The sequence below is a fragment of the Sciurus vulgaris genome (genome assembly GCF_902686455.1).
Source record: "Sciurus vulgaris genome assembly, chromosome: 2".
Classification (NCBI taxonomy): domain Eukaryota; kingdom Metazoa; phylum Chordata; class Mammalia; order Rodentia; family Sciuridae; genus Sciurus; species Sciurus vulgaris.
The window spans coordinates 36260632-36275782 of record NC_136462.1 but is presented as its reverse complement, the minus strand read 5'-3'; the positions used below and the strand labels follow the sequence as shown (position 1 = coordinate 36275782).

At 34.1% G+C, this 15151-nt stretch overlaps 1 protein-coding gene across 1 annotated transcript in view; it reads left to right on the top strand.

Annotated features, from left to right (window-relative positions):
• Window positions 1–15151, top strand: part of GPHN (gephyrin) — a 709158-nt gene that overhangs the window by 683944 nt on the left and 10063 nt on the right. Inside the window, 3 exon segments of the mRNA XM_079127200.1 lie at window positions 6631–6704; window positions 10918–10982; window positions 14429–14532. Of these exon segments, the coding sequence (XP_078983326.1) occupies window positions 6631–6704; window positions 10918–10982; window positions 14429–14532 (243 nt within the window).

The following is a 15151-nucleotide window of genomic DNA, read 5'->3' as shown; positions in this document are numbered from 1 at the left end:
CCATTTAAAATATTTTAACTTGCCGGGTGCAGTGGTGTGTACCTATAGTCCCAACTACTCATTAGACTGGGACAGGAAGATCCCTTGAACCTTGGTTTGAGGCCAACTTGGGCAATATAGCTAGATCTCATCTCTTAAAAATAAAAAAAACAAATAAATACTATCGGTAAATTTCTTTATTATCTGGAATTTTAGAAATATTCTATTTATATAAGCATTTATTATTTCTCTAAGCTCAGAACAGAGTAGTTTTAAAACACAATATAATTTGATTTATGAATACCACCCAGAAATGGGTAAACATCTCACACTCACTAAGTAAGGTAGGTTCCTTTCTGGAATACAGATACCTAGACTCATAAGGAACGTGATCACTTCTGCCACTGCTAAATTAATTTGTATACTAATAAAGAGCTAGTCTCTTTCCTAGAAGACCCAGAATTCTTAATTTGGGCTCAAAATGGACAATAAGAGAAATAAACAAAAAGACTAATAAACCAGATTATCTGTCTTCTATTAAGAATAGCTTTGTATTATCCACTTACAGAGATCACCAAATGCTTAGGCCATAAAATCAAATTTCTAGTCACCACTGCCACATGGGGGAATACTTTCTTGGTTGTGCACAGAAACAAAAACAGGACCAACTCAAAATAGAGAACCTGGAAGTTAGCAAACAGAGTTATACTCCTCTTTTGAATTCACTCCAGGAACCAAGAAAAGTTATGTCCAAATTTAAGCACCCATACAATACACCTCTCTAAGCCAGTTACTATGACCCATACCTATAATCTCGGCAAGTCAGAAAGCTAAGGTAAGAATATCAGAAGTTTGAGGAGTGCCTGGACAATTAAGTGAAACTCTGTATCCAAAACTCTGGGGGTGTGGCTCAGTGGTAAAGTGCCCTGAATTCAATTCCTGTACCCCCGGCCCCGCCCCCACCCAAAAAAAGCACTTATCTGGCAATGAAGTTTAACTGATTCTATCAAATAAATCAGTGGGGCATCTCAGTGGAGTATACAAAATTGAAGTATGATGTTTTTTAAAGATAAAACTATGTATCTCATACATATATAAAATGAACATGTATAAAATAATTTATTTAACTTTATAAATGGAAACCAGTAAGATATTACAACTGATTCAAAAGGGAACTCAAAGAACACACACATAGAGGTAGTCAGGAATGCTGAGATAAATTTGCTAATAGATGCAAAACTGCTTGATACCCATGGGGCATATTCAGTTATATTCATCAGACAGGGTTCATTTGTATATTTTTTTGACTAAACATTAGGTTCACTGTCATAGCTCAGGCTGCTGTAGCAAAATACCATAAACCAGGTGACTTGAACAACAGATATTTATTTCTCACAGTTCTGAAGCATGGAAATCTGTAAATCAAAATGGCAGTACAGTGGGGTCCTGGTAAGGGCTCTCCTCCAGGTTGTAGACAGCTGACTTCTCCTTGTATCTTCATGTGGCAGAAAAAGAGCTAACTAATCCTCTGGCCTCTTTTCTAAAAGCACTAATCCCATTTATGAGGGCTCCACCCTCATGACCTTCCTACCTCCCAAAGGCATACTATCACATTGGGGGATTAGGGTCTCAGCATATGAATTGGAGAGCAGGGGGGTTCATTTAGTCCATTGCATTTACTATCAGTTTTCTACAGATAATTGCTGTAAAACAACTCAAAACACAACCCAGAAGATTGTGCTGCAATGGATACCCAGCAATCTTTTTTGTCCATTTTAAGTCTTTCACAACTTTTCTGACACTAGTATTCGTCCTCACATGAGCTGAAGAAAAGATCTTCATCTATTTGTCTTTCTTCTTCTCATCTGATACCAGGTTTCAGAATAGCAAACTATGCTTGCTGCTTCAGTAAGTAGACAAAAATTTAATAACAATGGTGATCCTCAGTCTGTATCACTATATCTGGTACACACTTTCCCTCTGCCACAAGGAACATGAAGCACTCCTTCCTGATCCAAAAGATCTAAAAAGATAATTTTTGAAAACAGGAATTGTTTTCAAGAAAAATTAAGTACTCCCAATCATTTAGCAAATCTACTTAACAAGCATCTGCTTTTCAAACTGTGTCATAACCTAAAGCCCTGCAGGAATAACCTCTATCTCTGCAGCTTATGCCTCTGTCCTACTCATTCACCACCTCCAGGAGTTGTCTTTTCAGTTCTAGACACACTCTTTTTACTGCTTTAGAAGCTTTTTTATATACTTCCCTTACTCTGGAGTTCTCTTTCCTCCACACCTCACATGCCTGGGTCCTTCTTATCCTTCAAGAATAGCTGATATATCACAATCTCTTCTAAAATGACCTTTCCTGGTTCTCCACCCCACCACTTATTTGCTATACTTGCACCTGCTTATTTCCTTCATAGCATGTACAAAAAATAGCAATTATTTTATTTGTTGGCTTACTTGATATTGTGTATTTGTAAGATACAATGACCTCTTTGTAGTAGGGACTATGTCTGTCTTGTTCACCCTTAAATCCTCAGCACAGAATTCCTATACTTAAAAAGTACTCAAAAATATGTTTGTTGAACTAACAAATGAATGAGTGAAAGGTATGTGCTATTCACCACGGATATATATGGATGACAGGGTTCCTGTGCTCACAAACTTTGTAGTCTTAATAAGAAACTACAGGCAAGAGCAGTAGAACCCACGTGCACAATGTCAGAAGGGCATAGTGCTGTAAGAGCACATGAGAAATACCTGGAGATTTTTTAATCTGCTCTGATAAAACAGCATTTTTAGACCAAGTACATCTATAAAATCCGTAGAACACTTTTTAAAGAAGAGAAAAGAAAAGGCGAGTATCTGAAGAGAACAACCAAGGCAGCCAAAATTCAAGTCACTAAGATATCAGAGAAAAGTGAACCACAGAGAAATGCAACTGGAATTATTTCACCTTATTTGTTTATTCATCTATTTATTCATTGGCACTGGGGTTTGAACCCGGGGTGCCCTACCACTGAGCTACATCACCAGCTCTTTTTATTTATTTTTATTTTGAGAAAGGGTCTTACCAAGTTGCTTACTGCTTCAGACATGGAATCCACCTGTATTAGCCTCTTGAGTTTCTCGGACTACAGGTGTATGCCATCGTGCCTGGTTACCCTATTCTCCCTCAAAGAATTTACTAATTTCCTAACCAGAGTGAAGTGGGTGGGGAGAGTAATGAAACATGAAGCTAAGTATAAAAGAGTAACTAAGAAGCTAAGGAAATAAGCAGAATTTTTATCAACCTTAGGAGTTCAAAACCTGCCAAAAAGTTTGAGACTGAAATCAGTTTAAACCCTTGAAGGGTTGTGCTATAGGAGTAAGGACATATCCAAAATAAACTAGCCTTCACAGGGACTGAAATCTACCATCAAATTATCTCAATCCCCAGTAAGATGAATATAATTGGAGTTTACCTTAACTAACTGCCAGAATAAATTCAATACATTTTGAAGAAATTTATCATGATCCAGAGCCTCTGCAGATTTTTTAATAATAATATATTTTTTAATTACCAGACATTACCAGAGAGAGAACAAAATGACTAAAAATTAAGGGAAGAAAAAATGTCTAGAAGAGCACTAAAAGTGATCCCAGTATTTATATTGTCTCACATGGACTTTAAATAACTGTTGTATATTTACAAAAAATAACAATTATTTGATTCTTATAGATAGATTTCACCAGAAAACAAATCTATTGATAGGAACCAAATGAAAATTTTAGAAAAAATAGAAAATATAGAAAAGTATATAAAAGACATATGGGAATATGGTAAAAGGTCTAACATGTATAATTGAAGTTTAAAGAGAGGTGAAAGAAAGAGTCATATTTAAGAGATATTAGTAGTTTTCCAAAGCTGATGAAAAGACAGGAAGCCAGAGTTTCAGGGATCTCTTCTAATTTCAAACAGGACAAATGCAAAGAAATTACACCTAGGTGATCATAGAAAAAAATAAAAAACAACAACAAAGAGAGAATTGTTTCAGCAGAACATATTTTGTTCAGAGGAACAAGAGAAATAACAAATAATTTCAGCATAAATGATAGGACCCATAAAACAATGAACTGGCATTTGTAAAGGTCAGGAAACTGCCAATATGGAACTGAATATCCAGTGAAATATTTTCTTCCAAAATTAAGATGAAATAAAGACATTTTCAACCAAACAAAAACTGTGCAGATCTACACTAGAGTTTTTTAAGGAAAAGGATTCTGGAAGCTTGGAAATGCAGAAAGGATTAAGAAGCAAACGAAAGGGTTAATATGACAGTAAATAGTGTTGATTACATAAAATAATATCTTGTGATGTTTTAAAATATATATAAATCTTATAAATATATATACATAGAATAAATATTATCTATATGTATAGGAACTATATATAAACACATACATATGTTCTTAAAGTATAGGTAAGATATGTAGTCCATAATATCCTGAAAAGTAGAGAGGAGTAAGTAACTTGTTTTAAAGTTCATGTGTTGCCTGGGAAATTACAAAAATACCAAATTATGTTAGATTATATAAATCAAGGATGCATAATCTCCAAAATAAACACTAAATAATAAGAATATATATAAATAAATAAAATAAATAATAATATAAGAATATATATATAAGCTAATACAAGGGAAAGAAAATAAAAGGACAACTATTTGATGAATCCTAAAGAAGGCATAGAAGAAGAAAAAAGAAAACAAAAACAGAAAAGTAAAAAAAATAATAAGTTTAAACTCAAATATAGCAGTAATTATACTAAATATAATTAGACTGAATCCTTAACTAAAATTTGTTATTATTATATTTTCTTTTTTTAAACAACAATAAAAGAAGACTGGGAGTGTATCCATGGTAGAGCACTTTTTTAGCATGTGTGAGGCTTTGGATTCAATTCGCAGCACCACAAAAAAGAAGGGGGGATTACTAGATATTAGGAGGGACATTTTGACATTTTAAATGGGTCAGTTCATCAGGAATGTGTAAAAATTCTAAATTTATTACATCTAATACTCTAACCTCAAAATAAAAATAAGTGAATTAGAAATGAAATTATGTACCCCATTTGTGTACAATGAATCAAAATGCAGTCTGTAAAAAATTAAAAGCTAAATAAAAATAATAATAATTTTTAAATGTTTTTTAAAAAGACAATAAAGTTACAATGTAGCAAAATTTATGAATGTTGCTAAAACATCACTTACAAAGTAATGTTAAAAAAAAAAAAAAAGAATAAGTGAGGAGCAAAAAAAAAAAAGTGAATTATTCTGTCACCCTGCTTCGGAGTTCAGAGGAGGCTGAGAAGATGACTAAGACAGAGATGAGGAAGAGTGGAAAAGAGGGAGAGGAAGAAAGTATTCAAGGTAGAAAGAATACTTTAAAAGAATGGAGGTGAGAGAGCTTAAGGAACTAAAAGCAGTATAGGCTTGCAAGAATGGATGGAAGACAAGTTTGAGAGAGAAGGATGCTGAGTGAGAAGAGTGTTGACAGAAAGAGCCGTGATTGGTGACAGAGGGCTAGAAAAAACAGGAATTCCAGGATATTGAAAAGATGAGGCCTTTTCCTAAAAACTGGTAAATCATTAGAATATTACAAAGTGATTCATTCAGATTTGTCTCAGAGGATCTCTCTTACTCCTGAGGAGGTGGAGACTGAACTAGGAAAGAGTGGGCCTAAGAGCAAAGGAACCTATTTCAATAATCCATGAGATGATATTGACTGAAGTGGTGGAGGTAGAAAGGAACAGATATTTAAAATAAAACAAAGTATCTCATAGCTTATAAAACATTAAGAATTTTGGCAAGTTGGTAGATACTCTAAGTGATCTACTAAGAAGAAGAAATTCAGTAATAGATATAGAAGTTGTTTTTACTTAAGAGAAATTTTAAGGCCTGTAACTTTTTCTTTATCTACAAAATCAACTGCAGGGCAGTATTACCTTTCATTTCCAAAGATCAGGTTCTGTCAAAACACTCTGGGTTGTCGTAATCACAGGGTGAGTGGGTTTTTGTTAGCAGAATGTCTGTTTTATAGTTTGCTTCTGTTTTTTTGTTTTAGTTGACTTACTTAGATTTGGTAATCAGTGAGCAAATTTCCAAGCCTCTCTTCAATGAAAGTATATTGTTTTAAATCCATTAAGAAGAAAAGAATAGGACACATAGATATGACTTCCCTGCCTAGGTACAACTTCATAAGATATATTTGTTAACAGCCTTTCTCAGTCATAAAATTCTGTCTGAAAAGAGGGAAAAACCCATCAAGTAAAGATACTATTTAGCTATTTTGCTTATTATCTAACTTACCCTACTAGAATGTACTTTCTATGAAGGTAGAAAGTCTCTTTTATTCAAAGCTATATCCTCAAGCATCTAGATTGGTACCCAGCATATAGCAGACACTCATCAAACATGTATTGAATGAATGAATGAACAAATGAGGAATAAAGTCGTACTTGTTAAGTAAATCAACTTCACTAAAATAAAAAGATGTTTCTTTACAATCTTCTAAATTCATTTTATTTTCATTAAAGTGTTGAAAATCTGATATTAAGAGTTTGAAAGTAAAGTGTTTTTTGTTTTTTTTTTTTTATGTTTGCAGGACTATCTCAAGCAGGTGCTGGACATTGATCTTCATGCTCAGATCCATTTTGGCAGGGTTTTTATGAAACCAGGGTATGAAAATAATCTTATCTTGGGTTGATTTGGATTGCTTTAACTGATCAAGTTTTAATTGCTTTATTTTTACATCTTCTATTATAGGTTAACTATGATAATAAAAAAAAGTCCAGTACTACAGTGTTTTACATTGTAAGTTTACATTGTAAGCGCAGCTCCTATTTCAAATAAGTATTCATCTTCCTTATGAATCAGTGAATTTGGAATAAGCAAAGCAAAGCAGGTTTTCCTTTTTAATTCCCACACCTAGTTTATTCTTCCTCTTTTTCTTTCCCCCCAAACTGCTTTGTCCTCTTTTTTTAAGCAGTCTAGTATGAAAATTCTCAAACACATATAAAAGAAAAAAGTACAATGAACCCCTCCCATGTACCCTTCACCCAACTTCAGTACCTATCAACATTTGCTATAACTGTTTTATTAATCCCCCTACCCTGCCTCTTTTTTTAGGGTCAAGGAAGACTGGTAGACATCATGTCATTTTCGTATAGATCTCAAATAATAACAACAATAGCATTCTCTTAGATAAACAACAGTATTATCTCACCTAACAAAATAAATAATAATACTTTAATAGGATCTAATATCCTGATCATATTCAAATATCAAGAAAAAGAATGCCTTTTTATAATTGTTTCATTTGAATTAGGGTTCAAGTAAGTTCCACTCCTTATATTTAGTTGTTAAGTCTCTATTAAATGAGAATATTTTCTCCTCCTAGACTTTTTTCTCCCCTTTGGTTATGCCACTGAATTGCTGGAGAAACTGAATCACTTGTCCTCATGAATGGATTTGTCTGATTGTGTCCATGGGTTGAGTTTAACATGTTCCCGTTTCCCATATATTCTATAGATTGAAAGTTAGATCTAAAGATTTAATTAAATTTAGATCTAATTTCTTAATCTTTCACAAGAATACTTCATAAGTGGAATTTCACACTGTTTCTTACTGTTTCTCAGGAAGAGAAACACATAACCACATGCTAAGATTTTCATATTTCCTAAAATCTAATAATCCTCTAAGGAAGGACCTATGAAAGGAAGTTCCATAGTTAGTTGCAAGTCCTCAAAGAATGGCGAACATTGGTATTAATGAAACATGTATAGCCATGTCTTCAAGCATAGTCTACCTGCTCAGAGCCCTGCTATTCAATGAACCTCTGATTCCCTCTTCAAAGACTCAGTATATGGGTGAGCATTTCAGCACACCTCTGCGTTGTCAGGGGCAACAGTAATGACGCATTAGCTTAGAATTCTCTGTTGTTGAATGCTCATATGAGTCCTTAGAGAATGGAGTAGTGACTTCCCAGTTGTTATTGGCAATCTATGGGAAGCATCAATACATTCCCAAAGCCTTTTAAGTGTCAAGCCAGCCCTTCTAATATGCCCAACTTATTGGTACCTGGTTTCAGATCTTCAGAGATCAAGCTTTACCTCCATGATTTGGTCATTTTTAGTATAGAGTTAAGATTATTACTAAAGCTTTTTCCAAAGTTTGAGAAAGCTTACCATTCTTGGCAGTATATTTCTGTAGTTACCTATCAAATGTGCCCCAATGTGGCTATTGCTGACAGAGCCCTTTTGTTATTAAAACAGCGAGATTTGTATCCTTCTTATTAAGAATATTTTGTCATAAGCAAATATTGTTATGCTAGGTCTTCCCTCACCCCCCATTCCTTTAGACAGTACTAATTTGATTAGAAGAGAGAACACATCCCAAAAGCATGTCAATGTACTTCTCATTAATCTCAAAAACTGAACTAATTTTTCCATTTTGGCAGGATATTACTGATATTACTTGCCCTTCCTTCTAGAGAATTATTTGTATAATATCTATTATTTAATATGTATTATTTAAAATACAGCACCAATGGTGATAATTTTCATACTTTTTTCCAGTTTATTATTTACCACTGGCTTCACTTGTAGAAGTTCTTCCATTCCTAATGTTTACTCTTCTCTTCTAAAGTCATACTACTTTGGCACCTCAGTCATTGTACAAATGTTGTTACACTCTGATCTCAAGAGGAGATCAGAATGAACAATAAGTGTTTCCAAGGAAAAAGCTTTGCAGAGCTTAAACAAATCTCACAGATTAGCAGTAGGACACTTGGGTTAAAAATGCATAATGGCAAAATGTTTCCTTGTAAATAGAATCTTTTCAAAGTGAGTACCTTTACAGAAACCACATTACCTATCTGCAAGATGCAAAAGATGATTTAAAGTGGCCTTATAATTTAAATTTACTTTACATACACTAGAAGTAAGAAGCATTATGCATTCCCTCCTCACACTTATTATCTAGGTGGTAATTTTCTACGATAAAGTGATTTAAGTTTAAGTGAGCTTCCTTTATTCATCAGAATTTTATACTTGTGTGGAGGTAATTGTAACTTACTAGTAGAAGAAAAAGAAACATAAAAGGCTCAAATACAGTTTAGCTTTGTTCTTCCCACATATAGTACATTCCAATATAATTACCTTTGTCATTTTAGAGACAAAGATACTCAGAAAATCATTATTATCAACCTGATCTACCAATCATTTTTTTATGGTCATCTATAATGAGCACACCCATTATCAAGAATACATCTTAGAAATTATTTTCATCACACAGTAATAATCATTGCCAAATTGCTTATCTATAAATCGATATGACAATCTAATCTCATTTTTCTAAAACACAGCAAAGAATCACGAAGTAAACAAAAAAAATCTCAGAGGATCTAAATAGAGGTCACAAAGTCTACGTACTAACACTTCACAGAACATCCCACAAAAGATTTATGAACCATAATGTTAAAACAACCTTGGTTCAACTCTTTATTTCCTAACTTAGTAGCTGAATGATTTTTTTGGCCAAATTGCACAATCTCTGAGTTTGTTTCCTCATCTATGAAATGGGATGATAATTGTCACCTCTTGAGATTACTGTGAGACTTACTTAGATATTACTTTAAAAATAGTAATTTATATTATCACTATTATCATTCCAACAATGTGACTATTACTACTTCTCTTTGACCCCTATGCCTGAATCCAGTTTTAATGTTTGAAATAACAGTCTGGCATTAAGGGAATACAGAAGAAAACTAGGATAATAAAACAACACTGTGGAGTTACGGTTTCTAGGTGAAAACAACCCATGGTACCATTGTGAACTAACATCATGATATTATATTAAGAATAAGTTAAATTAATGATGGCTATAAATGATCAAAAATGCCAGTGTCACCACATTACTGCAGGATGTGTAGTAATCCTGCAGTAATGAATCAGGATTCAGTGATTTAGTTTTGAATGATTGACTATAAAAATAAAAATAATTTGGGTGCTTAAAAGGATAACTTTTTACCCATATGGAAGTTTCAGCATTCTCTAGGGATTCTGTATTGATCAGTTTTCAGTAATATAAAGAGGTTTATGGCTAAAATTTTATGTAAGGGTAATTGATTTTTAAAAGTCACCATTCTCAACTGCCCACTTCCTTCATGCCACTCACCCCTCCTTCACTCTCTATGGCAAGAATTAAAGAATTAAAGTCAGAATATTGAGGAAGTATAATTTGACGATTTTTTTAAATATATTTTTAGTTGTCAGTGAACCTTTATTTTATTTATATGTGGTTCTGAGAATCGAACCCAGCGGCTCATACATGCTAGGCAAGTGCTCTGCCACTGAACCACAACCCCAGCCCTTTTGACGATATTTTTAATTTATTGTTTTAACCTAGCCATGGTATTTTATTTACTTGGATATTTCAGAAGCTCCTTTGATAGGAAGGAGGTTTTATGTATATTGCTGAATATGATTTTAAAAGGATAAGAACTACTCACCTTGAACAATTGGCAGTTAGACATATCAGGTTATCTTCTGATAAAAAGAATGATTGTTGTAAATATCCAGCAAAAATAGTGTAGATATTGTTGACTAGAAAGGTGGTGAAATAGACACTCCAGTATTTGAAATATATTTCTATGGACTGTCAAGAGGAAAAAAATGTTAATTACAGAAAACCAGAAAGTTTGAAAACAGAAGATGCTAAAAACAAATTTACTTAAATGTTCCTGAAATACTTCAGAGTATATAGATTTACAGGTAAGTCAACAGATAAGTGATCTATATAGATGGTCACATAACAGGAAAACTGACCACTTAATTCACTTATCATGTTATTTAGCAATCACTAACAAGTAACCTCTTTTTTACACTAGCCTGCCAACTACATTTGCAACTTTGGATATTGATGGAGTAAGAAAAATTATTTTTGCACTACCAGGTAAGAATCATTGAAATTATTCTCTGCTTTTTCTGAAAAAAATAAATAAATAAATAAACCCGACCAAAACTGTTTTGGATTTCTCATTTATCAGTACTCAATCAGATCACTCAATTTGGAATCTTAAAGTCCTGAATTCAAGTCCCAACTTTACTAAAAATCACTTACCTTCTCTGAGACTGTTCACCTGTAAAATGGGACTAATGTCCACACCACAGGGTGGTGTGACAGTCTAACTAGAGAGTATCTTCCAAAGCACATTCCACACCCTAAGATGATAATCAAGTGTTAGCTGTCACTAGATGTTTCTAGGGCATCCACCTTTTTCTTACAGGACATTGGTCAAAATCAGCAGTCTAATCACCTCTCATAACTACAAATATTTTGCTTAACTCACCCATGCAAATACTAAATAAAAAAATATAAAGCTAGGGCTGGGGATATCTCTGAGTCATAGAGCATTTGCCTAGCATACAGGAGATCCTTGGGCCCATCCCAAACACCACAAAAAATAAACAAATAAAAATAAAACAACCTCTGACCCTTGCCAGATCTGGAATGGTTGGAAAAGGAGGAATGAGAAAGAGAGGAGGGGGCTACTAATGCTGGTACATCTCAGCCAGATTCCTCACATCTTCAGTCAGACAACTTTACCATTACCACCCCCACTCCCATGTTCGTAGAAATTCACAAGTTCAGATTGTAGAAAAAGCAAAGTGGTTCAGTTTACATGGACTTTAAAAATCAATTTTTAAATTATTTTTTCACCATTTATCTATAGCATAAAACTCCATAGGGCCTTTAATCTTCCCTTGTCTATTCTGAACCACTAGACAAAAGAAATGGACTCCTCTTCCAAGTTTTCTTTTGCCTGGAAGAGACTATTTACTTTGTCTATGGAAGTCTTGACTTACCAACAGAGCCTCAATGATAGTAGAATAATGTTATTGTGGGAACCTTTTTATCATTACTAATAAAGTGTTGATGATCTGCCAAAGAAATAAATGATTTATTTTAAATTTTCTTTGTTCAGCCTGAAAGAACCAAAAGAGGGCAGCAGCAACTCACGTGTTTAGATTCCAGAAACAGCAAAGTGATTCCATTTACAAGTATTTCCGAAAACATTTTTTCTTTCTGTTTTGCAGTGCTGGGGATGGAACTCTGGGCTTCATGCATGCTAGGCAAGCACTCTACCACTAAGCTATCCACCCAGCCCCACTGAGGATTTTCAGTTTCTAAGGTGTATTTCTGCTTTCCTTGAGGTCATATATTTAAAGATCGTCACTAATCTAAACACATTTTTTTTTTTTTTTTTGGATGCTGGGGCTCAAGCACTCTACCAACTGAGCTATCTCCCCAGCCCCCTTGACACATTTTAACAAATTTAAAAGTTTTGTGTATTTACTTGCTATTTTCTAACTTTTTAAAATTAATATAGTAACCCATATTCCCTATAAAAATAATTAGAAAATACAGATAAGCAAAGAAATGTTATTCATAATCCCCACCCACCCAGAAGGAACCACTATTTACAACATTTTGTTCGTTTTCCTTCTAGTACTTTTTCTTATAAAGAGCAATTCATTTCTTAACATTAATTTTATATAAAGTAGTATTGTGGGAATTTTATAATCATTGGTGATATATTTTTGAGGCAAGGGGTAAAGTAATGGGTTCTCCTTTAAAATCTGCTATTCTAGTCACGTGTGGGGGTACATACCTGTAGTCTTAGCTACTTCTGAGGCTGAGGGAGGAGGATTGCAGTTTGAGTACAGTTTGGGCAAATTAGCAAGATCCTGTCTCAAAATAAAAATAAAAGGAGCTAGGGATGTAGCTCAGTGACAGAGTGCTTACCGAGCATGTATGAGACCTTGGGTTCACCCATCTCCTCCCCAGGTTCTGTTGTTGGGCAACTCATTCCCATTCATGTTAGTATCCCTCGTCACTTTCCGCAACTTAAAAATAAATCTATTCTTAATCACTTTTGTAAGTAAAATAGAGATGAAGTTATGATTCTATATAATAATAGGCTAAATTGATCCTTGCCTTTTACTTTGATGACATAATTAGTACTTAGGGTGAGGAAACCCAAAAATCTGATAACCCATTCCCCATCTCCATAATACACATATATACTCACATAAAACTGTATAAAAGGATTACTAAAATTAGAATTTTAGACCCTGAAGGACTATTAAGAATCATGTAGTCCAAACCCTTCATTTTATAGATAAGTAAAAGTTAGACTCAAAAAGGTTCGAAATTTGCCAAGTTTGTACAGCTTGATTAGATCATTAATAATGCTGTGCAAGTAACCAAATCAATTATTCATAGTCCCCCACTTCCATAACCCACTCTACCTCCCTCTGAAATATAAGACACACCTGGATTTCATCTTGGAGAGGTATGGTTAAATTTTTCCAATTCTTCTTATAACTTTAAAAGGACTTGGTATTTGTAGTAATCCACTGCAGCTGCCATAACAATACCACAACATTACTGAGTGCCTTAAACAACAGAAATTAATTTTCTCACAGTTCTGGAGGCTGAAAGTCCAAAATCAAGGTGCCAGCAGGGTTGGTGAGACCTTCACACAGATGTCACCTTCTTACTGTGTCCTCACATGGCCTTTCCTCTGGTGTCTGTCTCTTCCTCTTTTTATAGGGGTCTATTGGACCAGGACCACAACCTTATGTCCTCCATAAAGGCCCTATCTCCAAATATAGCTACATTGGGGTTTAGAGCTTTCTCATATGAACTGGGGGAGATACAATTCAGTCCCTAACAGAACTCATCTTCAAGTCCTTCACATCTTAAATCATTTGATGTTATTAAAGACATTTCTGGGTAGAGATGATTATAGGTAAATTTCCTTATGCTTATCTAGATTTTTGAATTTTTTGGTACAAGGCTTATATTACTACAGTAATTTTTCATGTTTAAATCATCTTTATAAAACACTATAAAATTACTACAGTAATTCTTAAATCTTTAAAAAATAGCAAGAAGATAAACCTTTAACTGCTTTAAAACTTAACAAGATTAAGGGGCTGCTGGCAATAGTAGACTATGTGTTTCACATACACAAAGCCCTGGGTTCAATTCACAGCACCCCAAAAAAAAAAAAAGAATTATCAAGGTTAGTAATGTAGTAATGGCTTTCAACTCACGGGTCTCAAGAAACTAGAAATAAGTAGGGTCAAAGAGCTTCTGGGTATCAGAATTATACATTTTACTGGAAGTTCCAAATGCTTATCCCCTGTATGGTATTTGGTTGACTATACCTGTATTTGGTCATCCTGTTGGTTTCCAGGTGTTTCAGAAGAGGAAGACTAATGTTTAGTCACTTGTCATATTCAGTGATGACTAAAAATATAAGATATAAGATGCCATTATTGGGCAAAATTTTGTGAGGTGCTATAAATAACTGTTTGGTTGACTTTCAGGGAATCCTGTATCAGCCGTGGTCACCTGTAATCTCTTTGTTGTGCCTGCACTGAGAAAGATGCAAGGCATCTTGGATCCTCGGCCAACCATCATCAAAGCCAGGGTAATGTTTTCTAATGACCAGAAACCCATGTGGATGCCTGACAAACAGTTAAGAATAGGGTTTTCTAACTGCTCAGAATAAGCATCTAGTATTTAATAGTAATCTTGTTGGCAAATGTGGTAATATTCACCCCTTCTTGTTAGAAAATGGAGAAGAAAGGGTTGCATTTATTCCACTCCCACATGACTTTTGAAGTGAATTACTTGCTATAGCTGGAAGTCCCTAAAGGAGTCCAGAGAGAAAGACTTAAAACTTTTGAATGGATACTTAAAAACAAAGCAATCAAGATAATGAAGCTGACACAACCTTCACACTAGACCTGTATGGAATGAGGGAAAATAATTATCTTTTTCTAATGTAAACTGACACAGAAAGGCAGTTAATATACTTTTTCGGTGATGTCATTGATGAATTTCAAACAATTCAGAAAAAAACAAAGAGGGCCTGGGTTTATAGCTCAGTGGTAGAGTGCTTGCCTAGCACTTGTGAGGCACTGGGTTCAATTCTCAGCACCACATAAAAATAAATAAACAAAATAAAGGTATTTTGTCCATCTTCCACTAAAAAAATTTTTTTTAATTTTTTTAAAATTAAAAAAAAAATCAAAGAGCTAAAAAGA